At 51.6% G+C, this 19,899-nt stretch overlaps 1 protein-coding gene across 1 annotated transcript; it reads left to right on the top strand.

Moving 5' to 3' along the window:
* Positions 1-18,180: 18,180 nt before the first annotated feature.
* Positions 18,181-19,175, top strand: LOC141726433 (olfactory receptor 14J1-like). The gene has a single exon (XM_074531338.1). The coding sequence runs from the start codon at positions 18,252-18,254 to the stop codon at positions 19,173-19,175; it is 924 nt and encodes a 307-aa protein (XP_074387439.1). The 5' UTR covers positions 18,181-18,251.
* Positions 19,176-19,899: the final 724 nt, after the last annotated feature.

A 19,899-nucleotide genomic window follows, 5' to 3' on the forward strand; every position in this document is an offset into this window, starting at 1 on the left:
TGAGGGAGCTGGGCTGGTCCAGCCCGGAGCAGGGAAGGCTGAGGGGCTCCTCATCCCAGCCTGGCAGTGCCAGCGAGGAGGGGATGGAGAACACAGAGCCAGGCTCTTCACCAGGGAGCCTGGGGGGAGACAAGAGCCAATGGGTGGAAGGGGAAAGAGGGGAGATCAACCAGGGCATGAGGAGATGAAATGAGTCAGGCTGGTTTCAGAATTTCCTCAACACCAAAAGCAGCCTGATCTCTCTTCTTCATCCACCACTGAAAGCTTCGCAAATCAGGAATTGTTGGAGCTGTTTGGCACCACACCAGGATGAGCATCCTGATACACGAACTGATTGTGTTTGTTTCTATCATAGAACTACATTTGTGTGAAATTAATTTTAGTATGGAAATCTCTTGTGAATGGTGGACTCATCAGGTGTTGCTGGGACATTGCACATAGCTCAGGGAAGAGTGTGATTGTTATTAAATTGTGTCCTGTTCAACTATGGTCTGCTGGCCATGAAGAGAAACTTTCTGTGCCTCTGAGTCTCACCAGTTTCTGACCTTCAAAGGACACAAACCTGATGAGTTGTGGTTCCCACTCCACTGGCTGCACTTGGACCTCCCTCCATCCCTAGAGCAGAGCTCCCTTGTCCCAAAAAGTGCCTGGCAATGCAGGGATGAAGGAAACATGACAGGCTGTGGGGATCAGGGGCAGGGCAGAGCCAGGCAAGAGAATGACTTTTGCATTTGATGGAGTTTTGCCTTCCCTTGGCTTTGTTGGCTGACAAGAAATGAACATCCCTCTGTGTCTCGGGAAGCTCCTTCTCCAAGGAATGCAGGTGGGAGTTGAAGCCAAGGAGCTGAAAGCTGCAGGTGCAGCCTGGGCTGGAGGGAGCTCAGATTTGCGCAAGGCTGCTCTGAGTGCCAGGCCTTGGATGGGGGAAATGGTGTGGTGGGGGTAGGGACAGAGTCTGATTGATTGTCAGCCATGAAGGGTCTTGATTTTCATATCTATTCAAATTGCATGAGGAGGTACTTGGATTCAGTGTCAATTGGAGACTGCACATATCAATAAATTAACAGGAAACTAAACTAAACTAAACTTGACCTAAAAACATTTTTTCTGGCTGTCTTTTTAAATATCATGTATTCACTTTGAATACACTACTGAGAGCTACTTAACTACAAAATTTTTTGTAACTTAAATCAAATTATTCCCAGAGCTTGGCTTGTAAAGGTGTTCTGAATGTTAATGAGCCCTGGGACACTGAATTCCTGCACTGAAGAGCTGAAGGCTGAACAAGCCTCTGGAGCAGTGAAATTCAGCAGCAGCCTCCAAGGTGCTGAGGATGTCAGCAGCCCCCACTGAGGCCATCCCTGCCCAGAGACCGTGGGGGAATGGGCAGACAAGGAGAGCGTCCCTGGGGCTGGGGCAGCACAACTCAGAGGCACCAGGGGCTCCAGCTGGGAAATGGAGTGTGGAATGTGGCTGGGAAAGCCCTGCCTGGGCTGTGCCAAGCAGGACACACAAGCCCTGACTCCCATCCCCCAAACAACTCTCTAAAAGAGAAATTTAAACTTAATTACAATTCTTTGCATGCTCTGGGTTGGACTCACTGGAAGAATACCAGCAAAAATTCTCAGGAGCTCAAAACAACAATACAGCTTTTACTGGTAACTTTAGAGAATCAGAAAAACTTTGGCATAAGGTTTAATACAACATTCAATCAACTCATAACACTTCTCAAAGCATTAACTTGGCCCCTTCACCTTCACAAATTCTAAGCCTGTTCAATTTTAAGTTACTCAAAATTGGCAAGAAGAGGGAATTAGTAGAAGGAAAAGAAAACACAGAAAGAGAGAAAGGAAAAAAAACCAAAATACAGAGGAGCACACACACAGCTACCAACTCCTGGATTCCTGAACTGTTTAGATGGAAATTCTAAGAGGAGGTTGGGTCAAGATGTGTGCTTGCCTTGTGGTCAGCCTCAAATACCGCTTGGTCTTCCTGGGCCCTTCCCCCAGCTGGGATTGGGCTCATTTGGTCCCTCAGGAGCTGGGCTGGGGCTGCAGAGGTGACTGTGGAGCATTGCCTGTGCTGTGCCAGGGACTGGCAGCCACTGCTGGGCTGGGATAGAGGCTCTGGAGGGATTGGGATTCCAGGGCAGGGCAGGGCAGGGCAAGGCTGGACCTGCCCCTTCCTTCCCGGCACACAAAATGTTTCCAGCCAACAATCTCCTTCGATCTGTCACAACAGGCAATGTTGGAGGTGAAATACCAATTCTGACCATGGGCACCTGGAGGAGAAGGACAGTTGTTTTCCATAGGAAGGAAGGGACAGAGCCGCAGTATTTGCAAGGCAGGTGACAGCCTCACTGGGCAAGGCCAGCCAGACTTGTGAGGAATGGCAGATTTTGTCTGGGAGCAGTCTTTGGATATAGGGAATTTTCGAGGTGGATGCCCAGTCTTGGCCATGGGCACCCAGACCAGTTGGGAGTGACTGAGTCTACACTGAGGGCAACTGGGATTGACTGGGACCATGCTGGGGGAAACTGGGATCAGAGTGGACTCATACTGGGATCATACTTGGAGTGACTGGGTCTATGCTAGGGGCCACTGAGAGCAAAAGGGATCAGACTGGAGCAACTGGCAGCAGCTAGGACCATGCTGGGAGCAACTGGGATCATCATGGCATCAGCCTATATCACTCCATACTGGGAGCGACTGGGTCTTTCCTAGAGGCAACTGGGATCATACTGTGAGGAAATGGGACCATGTTGGGACAAATGGGATCATACTGGGAGCAACTGGCATCACACTGAGGGTGACTGGGCCATTCTGGGATCATACTGGAAGTTACTGGGAGCAGGCTGAGGGCAACTGGGACCATGTTGGGGCAACTGGGATATACAGGAAGTGACAGGAATTATGCTGGAGGTGACTGGGAGTGGCTGTGAGGAACCTGAATCATGCTGAAAGCTACTAGGATCAACTGGGAGAGAGTGGAATCACACTGGGGACAACTGGGATATACTGGGAGATACCAGAAGTGACTGGGGATCCGAGAGGAGCCATAAAGGAAGTTACTGGAATAATACCGGGAGTATCTGGGAATGACTGGAATCATACTGGGAGTGATTGAAATCATACTGGGTGATTTGGAGTGTCTGGGACCATACTGGGGGCAAAAGACAGCATACTGAGAGTGACTGGGATCATACTGGAATCATACTAGGAAGGACTGGAACCATACTGGGAGTGCCTGGAACTATAATAGGGGTGAATGGGAATAGCTGGGACCATGCTGGGATCATACTGGGAGTGATCAGGATGATACTGGGATCATACTGAGTGTAACTGGAAGTGATTGGGACCATCCTGGGTGTAACTGGGAGCCACAGGGCCCATGGTGGGAGTGACCTGGGGGAAACTGGGGGTTCCCAACCCCAGCTGGGGCAGGGGTTGTTCTCCCCGGGCTGCCCCAGGTCCTGCTACCAGAATAGTTCCAGTTGTTCCCAGTTCCTCCCAGTATGATCCCAGTTGTCCCTAGAATAGTCTCAGTCCTTCTCAGCATAGTCCCACTCACTCCCACTTGCCCCCAGCATAGTCCCAGCTGTTCCCAGTGTGGTTCCAATTCCTCCCAGTATGGTCACAGGCATTTCCAGTATATCCCAGTTCTGGTCCAGTAAGGTTCCCTCAGAATGATCCCAGTCTTTCCCAGTAACTCTCACTTGCCTCTAGCATGATCCCAGTTTCTGGCGGTTGCCTAAAGTGTAGTCCCAGTTGTTCCCAGTATGATCCCAGTTGCCCCAGTTGTGTCCTTAGTCCCCTCAGGATGGTTCCAGGACTTTCCAGTTGATTCCAGTTGCTCCCAATGTGTCCACATTTTCCTCCCAATATGGGCCTAGAAGCGCCCAGTACCACCCAGTCAGGATCCATTCTCACCTGCTGTAATCCCAGTGGCTCCCAGTATAATCCCAGTTGCCCCCAACATGGTTTCATTTGCTCCCAGTTGCTCCCAGTGTGATCCCAGTTGAACCCAGTTGTCCCTTGTATTATCCCCAGTCACTCCCCATGTTATCCCAGTCCCTCCCAGCATGGTCCCAGTCATGCCCAGTTGCCCCCAGTGCAGAGTCAGTCACTCTCACTCACTCCCAGTTGCCCCCAGCATGTTCCCAGTGATAACCAGTATGATTACAAACACTCCCAGTATATCCCAGTTGCTCTCAGCATGTTCATGGTCATTCCCAGACACTCCCAGTGTTCACTGTAAGGTGCTTTTTTATCCCAGTATGATCTCAGTCATGCCCAGTTGCCTCCAGAGTGCATCTAGTCATTCCCAGTTCCTGCAATTTGCTTGCAGCATCATCCCAGTTTCTCTCAGTTGCTCCCAGTAGCCCAAAGTGTCATCCCAGTTGCTCCCTTTCAACACCAATATTATCCTAGTAAGCTCCAGTTTGATCCCAGTCACATGCCAGCACTCCCAGTATGGTCCCAGTATAATCCCAGAAACTTCCAATCATTCCCAGTATGGTACCACCTGCCTCCAGAATGGTTCCACTTGCTGCATCAACCCAGTCAGTCCCAGTATGATGCCATTTGCTGCCAGCGTGCTCCCAGTCAGGTCCACTACTGAGGATGATGTGCAGGGTATGTTCCCAGTCACTCTCAAACACTCCCAGTATTAGTCCAGTCACTCCCAGTATTAGTCCAGTCCCTCCCAGTATGATCCAAAGATGAGCCCAGTGTGCTCCCAGTCCCTGCCAGTATGAACCAGTTGTGCTCCATATGGTTCCAGTTGCTCTCTTTCACCCTCACTTTTGTTCCAGTCACTCCCAGTATCTCCCAGTGTACCCCAGTTCCCTCCAGCATGTTCCCAGTCACACCAAGTTCCTTCCAGCAGGATCTCATTTGCTCCCAACCACTCCCAGTCATCATCAGTGTAGTGGCACTCACTACTCATATGATTCCAGTCACCTTCAGCATGATCCCAGTTCATATCAGTATAAGCATAGATCTTTCCAATTGCCCCCAGCATGCAGCCAGTCACTCCCAGTTCCTCCCAGCTGCACGCAGCATGATCCCAGTTGCTCACAGCTACTGCCAGTCATCCTCAGCATAATGCCAGTAACTCCCAGTATATCCCATTTCCCCAAAACATGGTCTCAAGTGCCCCCTGCAGGCTCCTGCTCACACCCAGTATGATCCCAGTATCCATCAGTGTGAGCGCAGTCTGCCCTGGCATGGCAGTATGATCCCTGTATGATGCCAGTAAAAACCCAGGACAGTCTCACCATGATTCCAGTAAAAGCTCAATACAGTCCCAGTCACTCTCAGTACAATCCCAGTCCAGCCCAGTCCCTGGCAGTGCTGCCACTGCTGGGATCCCCCAGCCGTGTGTGCGTTACCCCCTGGCGGATGTGCTGAGAGGAGCCCCAAGGGCTGGCAGTGGCCAGACAGGGTTCTCCACAAGGCCCAGTTTGGATGTGCAGCCCCAGTTTGCCCAGTTTGCCTCTCCTTTGGCCTGGGCCGGGTTCCCCCCACCCGCAGCGGCTGGGCGCAGCCAAGAGCACCAGGCTGCCCATCCCGACCTGTCCCGGCTCCATCCCCGCTCCTGCCACGGGCTGCGAGGGCTGTGGGAATGGGGCACCGAGGGTGTGGCTGCTGCTGGGGGAGGAGGAGGAGGGAGGGAAGGAGAGGGAAGGAGGAGAGCCAGAAAGGATGGAAGGAGGTGGGCTTAGGGAGAAAGGAGGAGGAGGAATGGAAGAGGAGGAATGGGAGGAAGAGGAGAGACAAAGGAGGATCAAGGAAAGGAGAAGGAGCCACAACGTCAAGCACAAGGTCAAGCACTCCCTGATTTCGCAGCCCCCACCCATGGGATCATCACCTCCCATCCCACAAGTGCCCTGGGCAAGGGGAGCTCAGCCCAGATATCTTTGGGGGTCCCTGCTTTGGGTTTTTTTTTTGCTGGGGGGGATGTTTGAAGAATGAAGAATGCCAAAGCTGAGCAGAAAATGCCCCTGGGGGGGACATCGGGGGCTGCCGGTGGCGGCTGCCGGCAGAGGCAGCCTGGAGGAGCAGAGCCCTGTGTCCCCCAGGAGCCCAAAGTGGGGAGCAAGAGAGGGGGAGCACTGCCATTGGTGGGAGCCTCAAGAGCCTGGAGAGGGGCAGGGGGGAATCCTTGGAGCCGCTGCAGCCCAGAGCAGAGAATGAGGGGAGAAGGGACCCTGGGATCACAAAACCCCCAGCATCCCTAAGTGGGAAGATGGAAAAGGGGGAATCTTTTTGGATTTCTGGGACTCCCAGCAGCCTGGGGAGGGCAGGGACTGCATAGACAGGGGACCTCCAATAGAAGCGTGAGCCCCAGCAGCTGGGACAGGGGAAACCCCAAACACAAAAAGGGAGAGACCAGAGACAGGGAACTCCTGGGAGGCATTTTCAGAGCTGAGTCTTGGTGTTTGGGAGTTTTTTATGGTCACTAAATGGCTAGTGACTTCTAGAGATGGACTTGGGCAAAGGGACCTTCAAACTCAACGTGCTCATTCCTTGTTTTCCCCCTAACCAGGATTTCCCATTCCCAAACTTTCGCCAGATGGAAGAAAAGGAGGCTTTGAGGAAGATGCCCTCAAAGATGCCCTGGGATACCCAGGCAGGTGAGGAGGAAGTCAGTGCTCCTTTTCCCCTCTCTCCTGCCCCATCTCCCAGCCCAGCATGCCCTCCAGCTGCAGGACAGCCCTGCTGCCAATGCCGTCCTGCTGGGGATGCACTGAGGGCATCTCCTTCCCCTTCCCTCTGGCACGGAGGCAAATCCCACCCTCTTCTTTTCCTTCCTTCCCCAGAGAAGGTGCTGAGGATGGAGATCAGGGAGGACAAATCCCCGTGGCAGAACCTCATGGAAGAGGCTGTTTTGAGCGGCTCCACAGTGCAGGAATCCAACATGCAAGAAAATCCCTGGAGATCCCAAAACCAGCCCAGGGTGCTCTGAGGAGGAAAGACCCACCCTGTTCGAGGAAGATGGACAGAGCTTCAGCCAGAGCTCAGAGCTGGTGGTCCAGAAGCAGCTTCATGATGGGGAGAAGCCCCACAAGTGCTTGGAGTGTGGGAAGAGCTTCAGGCAGAGCAGCACCCTGATCAGCCACCAGATGATCCACACCAGGGAATGGCCCTACAAGTGTGGGGAGTGTGGGAAGGGCTTCAGCTGCAGCTCCTACCTTTTCAGGCACCAACGCATCCACACTGGGGAGAGGCCCTACAAGTGTCCCGAGTGCCAGAAGAGGTTTCAGACCAGGTACCATTTACTCCACCACCAGCGGATTCACACAGAGGAGAGGCCCTTCCGCTGCCCTGATTGCAGGAAGGGCTTCAAGCACAACTCACCCACCCAAACATCACCCACCAGCACATCCACACCTGGGAGACGCCCTACAAGTGTCCCCAATGTGGGAAGAGCTTCACCCAGAGCTCTCACTTGACCAAACACCAATGGAGGCACTGGTAAGGGAAGCCCTGCAAATGCCCCAACTGCTGGAAGAGCTTCGTCCCCCGCTCCAGCTCCATCCCCCATGGGAGGATCCACGTTGGGCAGAGCCCTGGTGACCCACATTCAGTGATCTGTGCTGGGAGGAGACCTGGCTGGTAATCCTTTTGGTTTGGCCCCAATTTCCTCTTGATTTTTCTTCATCACTTAAAAACATCTGAAATAGGACTAATGAGAAATTTATCAAACATGTATAAAGCTCCATCAGTTAACAGTTACTTGAGAAGGAATTTACAGTTTGGGGACATATTCTGGAAGATATGCGGGTTCTTGGTGGATTTCCGGAAGCGTTCTCGATATCTTTGCACTCCAAAAGTCAAGATGGATTGATCTGTCACCTCCAAATGACTGAGTGCCACTGAAAACACCTCAATTCTACCCTCATGGGGCTCAATCCCATTCCAAATTGCCTTGTTTCCACCTCAAAAAAACTCAGTCCCATGCCAAAATTACTCAATTCCCCATCCTCCAGGGTGAGATAGGACTGGATACAGACTGGGAGTAGTGGGATCCAAATTTGAGGTTGTGGGATCGGGATTGTGGGAGGCTGGGTGCGTGGGATGTATTTTGATAGCAAATAAAAGTTTCAGAATTATTGGTTTCTGTCCCATTCATTTTCAATCAGTTCCAGTTCTGTTTTTCAGAGTGCCACCTTCTCAGCTGATTGTGTTTGTGTCCTCCTTTCTCCCCTAACTTTCTTTCCCTTCTCTGTTTCTCTCTCAGTGTCTCCCTTGACCCAGGGCAGCTCCCACCAAAGATCCTCCCCTGATTTAATTCCCAATCCAGGAGCTACAACAACCATGGGTGAAGTTATGAAGGCTGGCAGTGAAATAAATGTCACTATAAGATCTTGCTCCACTTGGCTTTTGGCTCCTTCTTGAGAGCTTTGCCTTCCAGGCCAGGAACATCTTTTCCTGGCTGGGAACTGCAATTCCAGCCCCTGGGAGTGTGTGCTGTGGATCCCAGAGGGGCATTCCCGAGGCTCCCAGGGTGCTGCTCGTGCCGTGCCTCCCAAGGAGCTGTGCAGGGCCAGGGGACAAGGTCCAGCAGCTCTGTTGATTCTGCAGTGCCACAAGGGCCCCTGGTTCCATGAGTTTCCCTACTGCCAACAGCGGTCCCTTGGTTCCCATGATGCCCTGCTGTGTCGCCATGGATATTTGGTGCCATGAAGTCCTTCAGTGTCACAATGGCCTCACTCACTCCATGAGCTTCCACAGTGTCAGAATGGCCTCCTTGAATGGGCAGTGTCACCATGGACCATTGGCTCCATGCAGCCCCACTGGGTCACCATGGACTCCTTGGTTCATGAGGTTCTGGAGGTGTCTCCATGGTCTCCTTGGATCCACACTGTCACAATGGACCACTGGATCCACCTGGCCCTGCTGGGTCACCATGGCCCCTTGGGTCCATAGGACACCAGGGTCACAATTGGCTCCTTGCTTCCACATAACTCCCTCAGTGCCAAAATGGCCCATTCATTCCATGAGGAACAACAAAATTTTGTAGAAACATTTAGCAAATCCTGCTTAACACAGCTGGGAACATCTGTTTGCATTCAAGAGAGAGGTTAAAGGTGAGGATGGCACCAGCAGCTTCCATCTGCAAAAGAGATCCAGGGAAAGGACAGGGACAGAGGATTCAGCTGCAAGACTCAGAGAATTCTGCTTCCAGAGATCATTTCTGCTCACACTGTCGCTTGGAGAAAGGTGAACACCATTCCAGGCAGCCTGTACTGAGCTGGTGGTTCCTGAGTGGGGTTTTTAGTTTTGCTCTGGCTTTTCCATGCTTTCCTTACCAACAGGAATACTTCTCCTGGGCGTGTGTTCAGGCACAGCTCTGAGGAGAGCAGGTGGTACATGGTAAATGGGCTGGAACATGGAGCTGCAGAGCTCAGGGGACAAGGTTCTGCTGGAGGGCACAGGGATGTCAGTCCCAGATGGGCAATGTCAGACATGGTGAGGCTGGGGGTGAGGAGCAGCTTGTCCAAACAAGGTCAGCCCTCAAGGGACTCATTCTTCTCTGTGCCCAGACTTCCTAAGGATACATACAGCATCAAGATCACCTGGGGAATGCTTCTGTCAGCTCTTCTCTGAACTGGGAAATAAAAAAATACTCACTTGATTAAAAAAAAAATTTCATGAGGTGCACTTTGAAATCTTCATTATTAATGCAACTCCAAACTGACTCCAATCAGCTGCACAAGCCTTGGAGACTTGAAGATTTGGATTTAGGGCTGGGTCCAGGAGCCTCAGGCATTGAGAGAAGGCTGAAGAAACTGCTCTAGGAGTCAGAAGCAAAACTCCAAGTTCCTTGGCACATCACTGGGCCCACTGTGGGCAGGGTCTACCAAAGGCTCCCCAGGCACTGCTGAGAGCAGATCCTTGAGGCCAGGATTTCAGGGAGCACAAGGCTCTGAGCAGGGAACTGCAATGCCGAGCAAGGCCTGGGCTGGTTGGGGGAAGCAGAAAGGCCAAGCCCTGAGCCCAGCCTGGGACAGCAGGGCCTGTCCCTCACGGGTAGCTTGGGGCTGTTTGTGGGCCAGGGGGATGTGAGGGGCAGCAAGGACAAATGTCATAAACCTGTGTGACACTCCAGATCCTCATGGAACCAAGGGGCCAGTGGGACACTGTGAGGCCTCATGGAAACAAGAGGCCATTGTCAGCCTGCAGGGCTGGAACACCCCAGAACACTGAAATGCTGGGGATAACCAAAGGTTCCTTTCCTTCCTCTCCTCCAGGAGAAGCACCAACCAGATATTCTCAGCATGGGCAGATGCAAAGAATATTCTTCGTAGGAAGGGACCCTCAAGGATCATTAAGTCCACCTCTTAAGTGAATGGCCCACACAGGGATTGAACCCATAGCCTGGGTGATACCAGCACCATGCTCTAACCAACTGAGCTAAGAGGTCAAAATGACACCAAATTTTACTGGCAAAATATGGACAGTCAAGGAAATTTGGCAAAGGGTTTAACCTAAAAACATTTAACCCTTAAGATGTTTAGTTACCCAAAAATGTTCCAGGTAACTAGGATTAGGAGAAGAAATAGAGAACATCAGAAAGACAGAAGATCTGTAGAAAGACACTCACATAGGTACCAACTGCTTGGGCTCCAGCATCACCAACAGAAGAACCACAGAAGAAGGCAGGATCCAGACCATGGGCTGGTCTTGTGCTGTGGCTTTTAACACCCTGGGCCTTCATGGGCCCGCCCCTGTGGGAATGCCAGTTGCTTGTCCAATCAGAGTCAGGCTAGGCACCAGCTGTTACTGTGTGATTGATTGACAGCTCAGCCAATCAGAGTGGGGTTGGCACAGCATCTGCTGTGTGATTGACAGCTCTGCCACGCGAGGACTAGGGGCGGGGCTCTGTCCCACCATAAACCAAGGCCTGACCTGGCCCTGGCCCCACACGCGCATTCCAAACATCCCAAGGTATCTCAGGACATCGATCTCATCCAGCCTCTGACAACAACCCAAGTGACAATATGGAACCTCATGGAGCCATGAGTCAGTTGTGATAATGAGGGTCCAAGGACACTACAGAACCTCATGGAATCAAGGAGACCACTGTGCAACTCAGGGGCCCTATGGGCGCAAGGGTCAGTAATCAAACACTGGCGTCCATACAAACAAGGAGCCCTTGTGACACAGCGGGGCTGCATGGAGCCAAGGGAACCCTGTGACTCTGTTGGGGCTCATGAGACCAAGAAGCCATTGTGACACTGCAAGACTTCGTGGAATCAAGGAGACCATTGTGACAGTGTGGGGAACCATTTTAAAAAAGGGAACATGGAACAGGTTTGCCTGGTTTGGCCTCCTGGGGACTGTGTGACAGGTCCCACTGAATTTGACGTGCCAAGGGCCACTTCCCATTTGACTGTGAAGCACTGGGACTCTGTGCTTTCCTTCCTATGGAAAAGAACTTTCTTTCTTGTCCAGGCTCACATGGCCAAAATTAGGATTCTACCTCTAAAATTCTGTATATTCAAGGGTTACTCTCCAAAAAAATCTACCAATACAGTCAAGTCTTGCCAGCCCTGGCCTCTGGTGACTGCCTCTCATCTGATCCTGCACCACTGGGGCTCACTTGTTTCCTTCCTATGGAGACCATTGTGACCCTGCAGCGTGTTGTGGAGCCAAAGGGCATTGTTACACTGTAGGAATCTGTGGAACCAAGGGGATCATTGTAACACTGTGAGTACCATGGATCCAAGGGGCCAGTGTGACACTGTGGGGTCTTAAGGAGCCATGGAGAGCATTGTGACACTCGGCGGCCTTGTGAAATGTAGGGCATCATAGTGACACTGCAGAGTGCCATGGATGCAAGGGACCATTGTGACACTGTGGGGCCTCATGGAACCAAGGACATCATTGGGGCTCTGTTGGGCTGCATGGTCCCAAGGGGCCCGTGCAAATCAGCAATGTGGGAGTTAGCCCGCTGTAACTCAGAGTCAACCAGATTTTACCCCAAAAGAACTGGGCGTGAGTTTCAAGTCTTAGGAATCATCCTTTTAACTTAGGGTGAGTTTGAGAGTTCCCCCATAAGCCTTTAGTGTTGCTGTTCTAATTTGTCCAGGTTCTGCTCCCTTATTGGTTTCTTGTTTTTTCCATGTGGTTATTGTTCTAGAGTGTTCTACCCCCAAGAGTACATGTTGTTGTTTCACCTTTGTCTTGGGTCTTTGGATCCTAGCCCTCATACTGTGCTCAAGTTCTCCATGTTTATTGTTTCTCACCCTGTTATTAAAGTTCCTTTTAAACAGCTCCATCGATCCTGCTCCTTTTCATTTTCGCCACCCTCGCCCTGAAGTCAGGGAACCAGAGAGGTTTGTCACAGCCACCCTCATTGTGACATTTGGTGCCCACATAGGGATCATGATATTCAGGGCTCCTTGTGTCAGTCCAGTCAGCTGGGGTTAGCTGATGGATAGGCCGGTGCTCCCCGGGATTTTGGGTTGTGCCGGGCCGGGTGGATTCATCGTTGCTTCAAGGAACCTTGCCCAGGATCAGCAGGGACAATTATGGTTTCACCTGCACAGATTGCAGGTGGGTTTGCGAAAATGCAAGACATTTACTGCCAATTTTGTCCCTGTGTTTTTACAATATGCACCCACGTCCCATAATTGATTTGGGGTGTTCTGGTGGCCCTCTCACATAAGGCAGAACAAGAGAAAAATGGGCAGCCAGATGTCCAAAGTAGAAAGGAGCATATATGGATGCTTTAATTCTCACTGATCATGACACAATATTTTCAAAGAATGAATTAAAATCAATTCATGTGGTGGATTGTTAAAAATTTTCCAGATGCTTCTCCTGGTGAAATCCATACCACTGAATTTTGGGACTCAGAGGGATTTAAATTGTGCAACCTTTTGATCAAAAGGGACCCCATTGCACCCCATATGCTCTCCATCTCCCACACCATCCTTGAGATCCTTCACCCGCAAGCAGTGTGTCAAAAACTGAATCCATTGGTCACTCCTAACTTGGGATCTCCCCTCAAACCTGCCTTTTTCAGACCTTCCATGATGGTCCAAGATGGCAATGGCCACGCAGTCTTGGAGCATCATGCCCTGGAGAGTTAAGATGGAAGGAGACCAAACGTGGCTCGAGAGCCCGACCATCCTCCCTCCATCTTGGCTCCTCCATTTCCTGCTACCACAACCTTCTCTTCCACCCTGAATGAACCTGCAGACTCCACCCCTATTGAAGTTGGAGGGAGACGACCCACCTTGCATTGGTCAGCCATCGACTCCGATTTATTGATCAATCAGGCACCTTTTATAACAGTGTTAATCAAGTTCATGCATATTGCAAAATCTGAGCTCACAATAGGTCAGAGATAGCATACCAACCCCTCCTTATGTTTCCAATACCAAGATCTGGGTTCTCAAAATTATTCTTGCTTTCCCAAAACAGCCAAAGATAGAACATCCACTTGTTATGAGAAAGCTGCCTGAGAACTCTGATGTGCAAGGCTCTCAAGGCCTTCATGTTTGTCACTTTTACCTGTAATTAAAAATAACCTGAGAACCTCTGCTGTTCACAGAAACAGGCTGTGAGAACCTGCTCCTCACAGCTGCCTTCTAGGCCATCCCTGAAAAAATCTCCAACACACCCCCACAACTATCGGTCATGCCCCACTGTCAATCATTCCACCTCCACCCTGGGCCATGCCTCCGGAATGCCAGCCCAGTTGTCTGCCATCCTAAATCAAGGCCCTTCCTCCCCAACACCTGAAAAAATGGCAGTGCCCTTTGCCTCACCCTCCGGCAACAATATGACCCCATGGTCACAGATACTATGCCCAACTGTCACACTATTTCTAATCCAAATGTTTCTCCTCCAAGTTATTCTTCCTCCTTAGAAAACAGTTTGGACTCTGCAGAAACACCTCGCCCCTTTAACCCCAGAAGATCCCTAGGAAAGGATCTGGAAAGAAGCAGTTAAGGAAGGAGATTGGCAAATAGTCCCGAAACTCCTTGTTGCCCGGGGATGTTATGAAAGAAGAGGGCAGAATCCCAGGTATCAGCCATTGGTTTATGGGGAAATCAAGGAGCTGTGTAGGCCAGCTAAAGACCATAGGAGGGACTTCCCTTGTTTTAATGGCCTAATGAGGGCGATGTTTATAGCACATGTCGTAACTTCATATGATTTACAATATATTATGACCATGTTGATGTCACCTACAGAATACACCCTGTGGGAAGGGGGATGGAAGTGTTTACTAAATCAATTAATAGGAGACTATGCTAATAATGAGGCAAGGGAGGAATTGACAATAAACCATCTAGCTGGAGAAGGACAACACAGCCTACCAGATGATCAAGCAGCAGGTATCCCCAGAGAAGTATTGGATGATATCAAAGAGATGGCTTTGAAAGCTTTAATCCAGGTATCAGATGTTAGCACTCCCAATTTGGACTACTTTGGGTGGCTGCAGCTAAAGCTTTAGAACAATTAGACTATCCTGGGTACCTGTTAAGTAAGCAAACCAATGCTACCTCCCTCACATTGAGTGGCCTGCTCTCAGACATAGAGACCATCAGACATGCCACCTTGCAGAACAGAAATACAGTTTTTACTCTGGGCACATGGGCATGGCTGTGTAGACACTGAGGGTATGTGTTGCATGAACCTCTCCAGCCACAGCAAGTCAATCCACAAGAGCATTCATGTACTGAAAGAGGGGTTCCAGAAGCTTCAAGTCAAAAACCAAGACTGGGTCAAAAAACTCTCCCAATCCAAGGAACTAAAGGGTTGGATGATGTCGAGCTAAAACAGGACTATTCATTCTCTTAGTGGTTGTTGTTGTTGTTGTATTGTTAATTGTCCCATGATTGTTTGGATTCTTTTAGAAAGTCTTACAAAAGTCTTTCAGTTCCATCTTTGTTGTAAAACAGAAAGTTGGAAGATACACAGCACAGGCTCCTCATGGACTCCTTGTAGGAGAGAATTGGCAGCCAGGATGGTACAAAAACCTCTCAGAGACTCAGTGTGGGAAGGAAACACCTTAAAAGTACCTAAATGTATTCCTAAATCAATAAAGTACCTTAAAAACCTTGAGTATCTCAAGGCATTAATGAGCCCCACTTAGTGTCAGTACAAAGCTCTCAGGGGACTCATTAAAGCAGATAAATGGAGCAATGATTGCAAAACCTCTCACAGAGTCTGTATTAAAATGGAAACACCAAGAACCCTAAAATAACTGGAGTACCCTGAAGCATTAGTGAGCCACACTGAGTGTGGTTACTGACAAAGCCTCTCTAGGGACTAATTGTCGCAAATAATTGGAGGCCATGATTGCACAAACCTCTCAGAGACTCCAAGGCAAAAGCCAAACCCAAAGTCCTTTGAAAAACCTGCAGTCCCTGCAGGGAGCATTAAAGACCCCCAGGGCCATTGCTGAGCAAGGCTCCCCAGGGACTCCTTCCAGCAGATCCTTGAGGCCACTGGGATGTGGGCTAGGGGGGGATGGTGAGGGCAGGACAAGGGCCTGACAGTGCCCAGCCTGGCTGGGGCTGTGGCAGGAGGCCCCAGGGCCTCAGGACAAGGTGTCTCCTCACAGCCCTTGGTAGCACAGACCCTGCTGTGCCCCAGGGCACCAAGACTTGGCTTCTCTTTGTCCCCACCTGTCATCACTGCCTCCAGTTCTCTGCTCTGCCTGGGGCCTGGGGACACTTTCTCATTCGTGTCCCTCACTGGGACCCATTAAAAGTCCAAGAAACTTTGGAGTTGGATTCTGCCTTGGAGTTCTGGAGAGGTTTCTTCAGCTCCCTCTCAGGGACTGATGTTCAGGGCCTGAGCACAAAGCCCCAGAGGCTCATTGAAGTCCTTGTGCTGTGTCTGTGCTGCTGAGCTGGGCTGGGTTCCTTGCACAGAGGCAGCTCCTGGTAAGCAAGAAGAGCTTCAAAAGCACATTTCTCTTGATGAGCAGCTCTTCTGCCAGCCCAGCAGGGCTGGAGCACTGCCTGCAGCCAGCCTGGGCACAGCACAGAGGAACAGAGAGCTTCAATCAGTTAGGGCTGGGAAGGTGCTGAGAAGTGCCTGGGGGAGAATCACTGCTAGCCCTTGGCACAGGAGCCTCTGGCTGCAGGACAATGCAGCTGCAGCTCCTGGAGCCATCTCCTAAAGCTGGAACATCCCAATGCCTACAGACCCTGTGAGTACATTCTCTGACTGTCTCTTGTGCAGAGCAGCCAGGGGTGCCCAGGGCTGTCCTGCAGAGCAGGGTCCTGCAGCCCAGGGTGCTGTGCTGGGACAGGGACTCTGCTGCCTGCCAGGGACAGCTCTCAGCCAGCCCTGGCAGCTGCTCCCAGCGCTGGTGAAAAGCTGTGAGGGGAAGGAGCCACCCTGAGCAGGGCAGGGGCTGCTGCTGAGAGGGGCTGGGTGGGGCAGGGCTGCCCCCAGCTGCAGACCAGCCTGGGCACAGCTCCAGAGGGCACTTCCCAAGGACGGTAAACCTGGGATTGCTGTAAAGATCTGGAGCTTTCCTGAGAGTTTTTTCAATTTCCTACTTGGAGAAGGATGGAAAAGTTGGGATGATGACAAAAAGATTTTTTCATTTTATACATTTTTCATATATTTTTAGCACTATAAATTACTATTACATAATTATGAATCTTTAATCCTTATTTAGGTCTATTAAACTCTTGATGAACTCTATTACTATTATATACTTCTATAAGTATAGTCCTGTATTAACTCTATTATTTTCCCTAAGCTTTTTCTTTGATTTTAGAAAAATAAGCTGGTTGTCTAAATGCATTCCTGAAATACATATAATATACATCACCTTTGCAGGGCCCAGCAGGGCTCTCCTGAGCTGCCCTTGCCCAGCTGCACACAGAGCCTGCCCCAGCCAGGGCCCTGCACACAGGCAGGTTTCTGTAGAGCCCCGGCCAGGGCACACAGGCTGGGATGAGCTCTGTGAGCACTGGCAGGGACAAGACTCCTCTCAGGAGGGGATGTCCAGGCCCAGGGAGATGCTCAGGGAAGGAGAGGGGGCTGAAGAGAGCATTGCTGGGGGCAGGATGAGGGCACTGTTGGTGTGTGGGAGGTGCTGGGCACAGGTGGGGATGGGAACACTGTCCTGAGTGCCCATCTGTCTCTGCCCTGCCCTCTTAGGCACAGCACCACAACATCTTCTCTTGGTTCTGCAGTGCCCTGATATTGTCACTGTTATCTGCTGCTCTCAGGGAGGCTCTGGCATTTGCAGCAGCTGAGTCAGGCTCTGCCCTAGGCATTCCTGCCAGGCAGGGGTGTGTCCATGGGAATGGGATGTCCAAGCTTCCCTGGCACCTGTGGGGCTGTGAGCAAAGCAGTCCATGGGAAAGGGGAATGAGCTGAGCCCTATCCCTGAGATCCCATCATGGGCACAGCCAGGGATCTCCGTGCTGTGCCCTTCCAAGCTCTGAGTTGCCCTCCTGGGTACAAATCTGTGCCAGAGCCTCTGGGAGTTCCCTGAATGTCCCACGGGGAAGGGCAGAGCTGCCAGAGCTGAGGAAATGCTGTTGGGTTTGCCAAGGGAGCCGTGAGTGTCCTTGGCACAAGGGGGTGCTGAGACCTTGCCCAGAGACCTTGAGAGAGGGTGAGACATTCAGGGATCCTCTGCTCTGGGCAGGGTCTGGTATATCCCAGGGTGACCCAGGAGTGTGATTGTGCTCTGATTGCAGCCAAAGGTGCAAAGGCAGTTGGGAACCAGCCGATGCAGCTCTTCACCTTCCCTCAGGCACAGGGAATCCTTTGCCTCTCTCATCTCTCAGTGAGAAACTCTGAGTGCAACAAAAATGCTGGGGATTTCTGACCTCAGAGAGCCAGGAATGATGAGGGTAGGAAAAAATTCCTTAAACCAGCTCCTGCCATCCATGTCCTAAAAATCTAGGAGTGCAGATGCTACCAAGCCAGTCTTCCTTCTGAGTGATTCCCCTGACCAATCCTGAATATCCAGCCTTGTCCCTCTGCCCCATGGCCACAAATCCAGGGCAGTGGGGCAGGGATGGCTCCTTGAGAGCCCCCATGCACAGGCCTGGCTGCTCCTGGCACACTCAGCCAGCACAACTGGAGCTCAGGCAGGGACCTGGGTGAAGCTTTTCCCAGAGCAGGGACAAAGATGGATGAGTCCCAGTGGGACAGGCTACAGGGAATGGCCCAGGTTTGGCTCCAAGCAGCCTCTCCTGACTTGTCACTGTCCTTTCTCCATGAACAGGTCCCCATGTGCAGCTCCAGCAAATGTCCAACAGCAGCTCCATCAGGCACTTCCTCCTGCTGCCATTGGCAGACACGCGGCAGCTGCAGCTCCTGCATTTCTGCCTCTTGCTGGGCATCTCCCTGGCTGCCCTCCTGGGCAACGGCCTCATCATCAGCGCCGTAGCCTGCGGCCACCACCTGCACACGCCCATGTTCTTCTTCCTGCTCAACCTGGCCCTCAGCGACCTGGGCTCCATCTGCACCACTGTCCCCAAAGCCATGCACAATTCCCTCTGGGACACAACGAACATCTCCTACACAGGATGTGCTGCTCAGCTCTTTTTCTTTGTGTTCTTCATCTCAGCAGAGTATTTCCTCCTGACTGTCATGTGCTATGACCGCTACGTGTCCATCTGCAAACCCCTGCACTACGGGACCCTCCTGGGCAGCAGAGCTTGTGCCCACATGACAGCAGCTGCCTGGGCCAGTGGCTTTCTCAATGCTCTGCTGCACACAGCCAACACATTTTCCCTGCCCCTGTGCCATGGCAATGCCCTGTGTCAGTTCTTCTGTGAAATCCCACAGATCCTCAAGCTCTCCTGTTCACACTCAAAACTCAGGGAACTGGGGCTTCTTGCTGTTACTGTCTTTTTGGTATTTGGTTGTTTTGTGTTCATTATTTTCTCCTATGTGCAGATCTTCAGGGCTGTGCTGAGGATCCCCTCAGAGCAGGGGTGGCACAAAGCCTTTTCCACCTGCCTCCCTCACCTGGCCGTGGTCTCTTTGTTTGTCAGCACCGGTACATTTTCCTACCTGAAGCCCCCCTCCATCTCCTCCCCATCCCTCAATCTGGCCCTGTCAGTTCTGTACTCAGTGGTGCCTCCAGCCCTGAACCCCCTCATCTACAGCCTGAGGAACCAGGAACTCAAGGCTGCAGTGTGGAGACTGATGACTGGATGGTTTTAGGAACGTTAAACTTCTGGTCAATTTCTGCAAATCACTTGTAATAAAAGTCATCTTCAATCATTCTTATTAGCTTCAGTGTGAAAGTTTGTTTTGTTTGCTTTAGCTTTTTCCAATGGTCCACAAAGAAATGTCATTGTTTGTGCCATTTCTCATTTTGCTTCCCTCCACCTTCCCTGTAGCCACAAACTTTGTCAATGAGGGGCTGCGCTGTTGGTGTCTTTAAAGGATTCAAAGGATCTCCCAGCAGAGTTTTCTGCAGAGATGCCCTTTTGTTGCCTTCTCTGGAGCTGCAGCAGCAATGTCTGTGTGCAGAGCTCGGGCAGATCAGGGCTGGCCCAGCAGCTGTGCCCAGCAGCAGCAGCAGCACTTGGTGTTGCCAGTGCTGCTGCTGTGGCCCTGCCCCACTGCCCTGGTGGCCCTGGTGTTGCTTCAGGGCCTGAGTGCTCTCGGGGCCAGGCACAGCCCTGGGGGTGGCAGTGCCGGGGCTGCAGCAGGGACAGGCCATGGGCACTGCTGGGGCAGTGCTGACACCTCAGGCCAGGGCCTGGGGGCTCCAGGCTCCTTGCCCAGGCTCTCTCAAGAACACACCCAGGCCAATGCTCAGCACAGAAAAGCCCCGTGAGCAGCCCCGGGCTGGCCGTGGGCAGGCTGGGGGCAAACAGCATGGCTGGGGCTCTGCAAGGGCCCTGGGGGAGACAGGAAGGAGCAGCAGAGCAGGGGCTGA

The sequence above is a fragment of the Zonotrichia albicollis genome, chromosome 35 (genome assembly GCF_047830755.1).
Source record: "Zonotrichia albicollis isolate bZonAlb1 chromosome 35, bZonAlb1.hap1, whole genome shotgun sequence".
Lineage (NCBI taxonomy): Eukaryota > Metazoa > Chordata > Aves > Passeriformes > Passerellidae > Zonotrichia > Zonotrichia albicollis.

Bases quoted from the DNA above. Each gene is read 5' to 3' on its own strand.
- LOC141726433 (XM_074531338.1), top strand. From the start codon at position 18,252: ATGTCCAACAGCAGCTCCATCAGGCACTTCCTCCTGCTGCCATTGGCA.